Here is a 1,471-nt window from a genome sequence, read left to right on the forward strand (position 1 = left end):
TAGTGATGGGCATAATCGACCAATTTTGATAATCGAGTTATCGGTAATCGAGTACTTCTAATAATCGAGTGATCACTCGAGATACGAGATATTGGTCGTTTTCATCCCAGCGGCGCACAAATATGTTTGTATTAGTCATATATTACTTATAAGCGTAGCTAAAAAAAAAAAGCTCACGCACTTCAAAACCTAACCACTTTTTCGTTTTATTCTAAAAAAAAGGTTACGCAATCAGTGACTATTTGCAGTATGCACTAACATTTTGGGGTGCAACCGTAGGCTAATAATCACTCGAGTTGTGGGAGTAAACATCTCGAGATATCTCGAGTGATCTCAATAATCGAGTACCACTCGATTTTTCACTCGAAATCTCCCATCACTAGACAACATTATCAGAGATACTTTAGATGTTCTTTTGCTGAAATTGGTAAGTCGGTGAAATCTTATTAGATTAGATCCTAACAGTCTCAAATATAAAGCAGCCTGGATCTAACTGTTATTTTCCGCTACACTTATTTTCTTTCTGTTTATAGTTGCAAATTTTTCAGAAATTTGGTAGCGAGAGCAAAGAGGTTATATGTAACGTTTGCAGAAGAAAGTTAAATTCGGCGTCAAAATTCAAGTCAATGTGTCTGAATACGGATAACACAATTATTCCTTATGTGGATAGCCAAAAAATGTTACAGCTCGATTTAAGACAAGTGTACCTGCAGGAAAAGAAAAGTGCATTAGTTTGCAGTCAGAAAATATGTCGATTGTGTATACACCTAGTAGAAAGTGAGTATAGGTGCATAGGTGATGGGGAACTTGAAGCTATCGAGAAATTGGCTCCTGAAATGGTATGAACGATATTAAATATTTGCATATTTTGTAATTTAACAAAACTGCTTTGTAGTTAATAAATATCGTCAAAGATCCTGTGATTTGTAAGCCATGCTTCGAATCTCTGTGTACTCACAACAGTTTCCTTAAAGATTGCTTAGAGCTAAAAGAAAAAATTAAATATATTTTTGATAGTTCAGCCACAGGAAGCCAAATAGATACGTCTCCCCTCGATTTATTTGTTAAAACTGAAAACCTGGACAAGGAATTAGATATTAACGAGACGGAAATGTCGATTAAATCTGAAAGTATCGACATAAAATCGGAAGACGAGGAAAGGAGGTGAGAGAAGACTATTTTAATATTAATTTAAAAAATGGCAGCCAGTAGTTTTGATACTTCATGACTTATATGATTCAATATGTACCATCTGATGAGAAACTAACAAATTATGGGTTTGTCAGTTATAAACGGTATCGTACAAATGTTTAAACTATTATCAAGAGTTAGGTTAACGAATTATTGGAAAAAAATGTAAAAAATCATAAAACAATCAGTATGGCTGTAAATCTGATATTGGTACAACAAATGCTACAACGAACTAGATTTTATTCATTCATTAAATTTTTTTAACTTACGGCAGAAGTCA

At 33.8% G+C, this 1,471-nt stretch overlaps 1 protein-coding gene across 1 annotated transcript; it reads left to right on the forward strand.

The window, feature by feature from the left end:
* Window positions 1-387: 387 nt before the first annotated feature.
* LOC108911971 lies at window positions 388-1,168 on the forward strand. Its single transcript, XM_023455487.1, has 3 exons — window positions 388-427; window positions 549-839; window positions 896-1,168. Exons 2-3 carry the CDS (start codon window positions 627-629, stop codon window positions 1,166-1,168), a joined length of 486 nt encoding a protein of 161 aa, XP_023311255.1. The 5' UTR covers window positions 388-427; window positions 549-626.
* The last annotated feature ends 303 nt before the right edge of the window (window positions 1,169-1,471 follow it).

This window comes from Anoplophora glabripennis, unplaced genomic scaffold (assembly GCF_000390285.2).
Source record: "Anoplophora glabripennis isolate ALB-LARVAE unplaced genomic scaffold, Agla_2.0 scaffold67, whole genome shotgun sequence".
Taxonomy (NCBI): Eukaryota; Metazoa; Arthropoda; class Insecta; order Coleoptera; family Cerambycidae; genus Anoplophora; species Anoplophora glabripennis.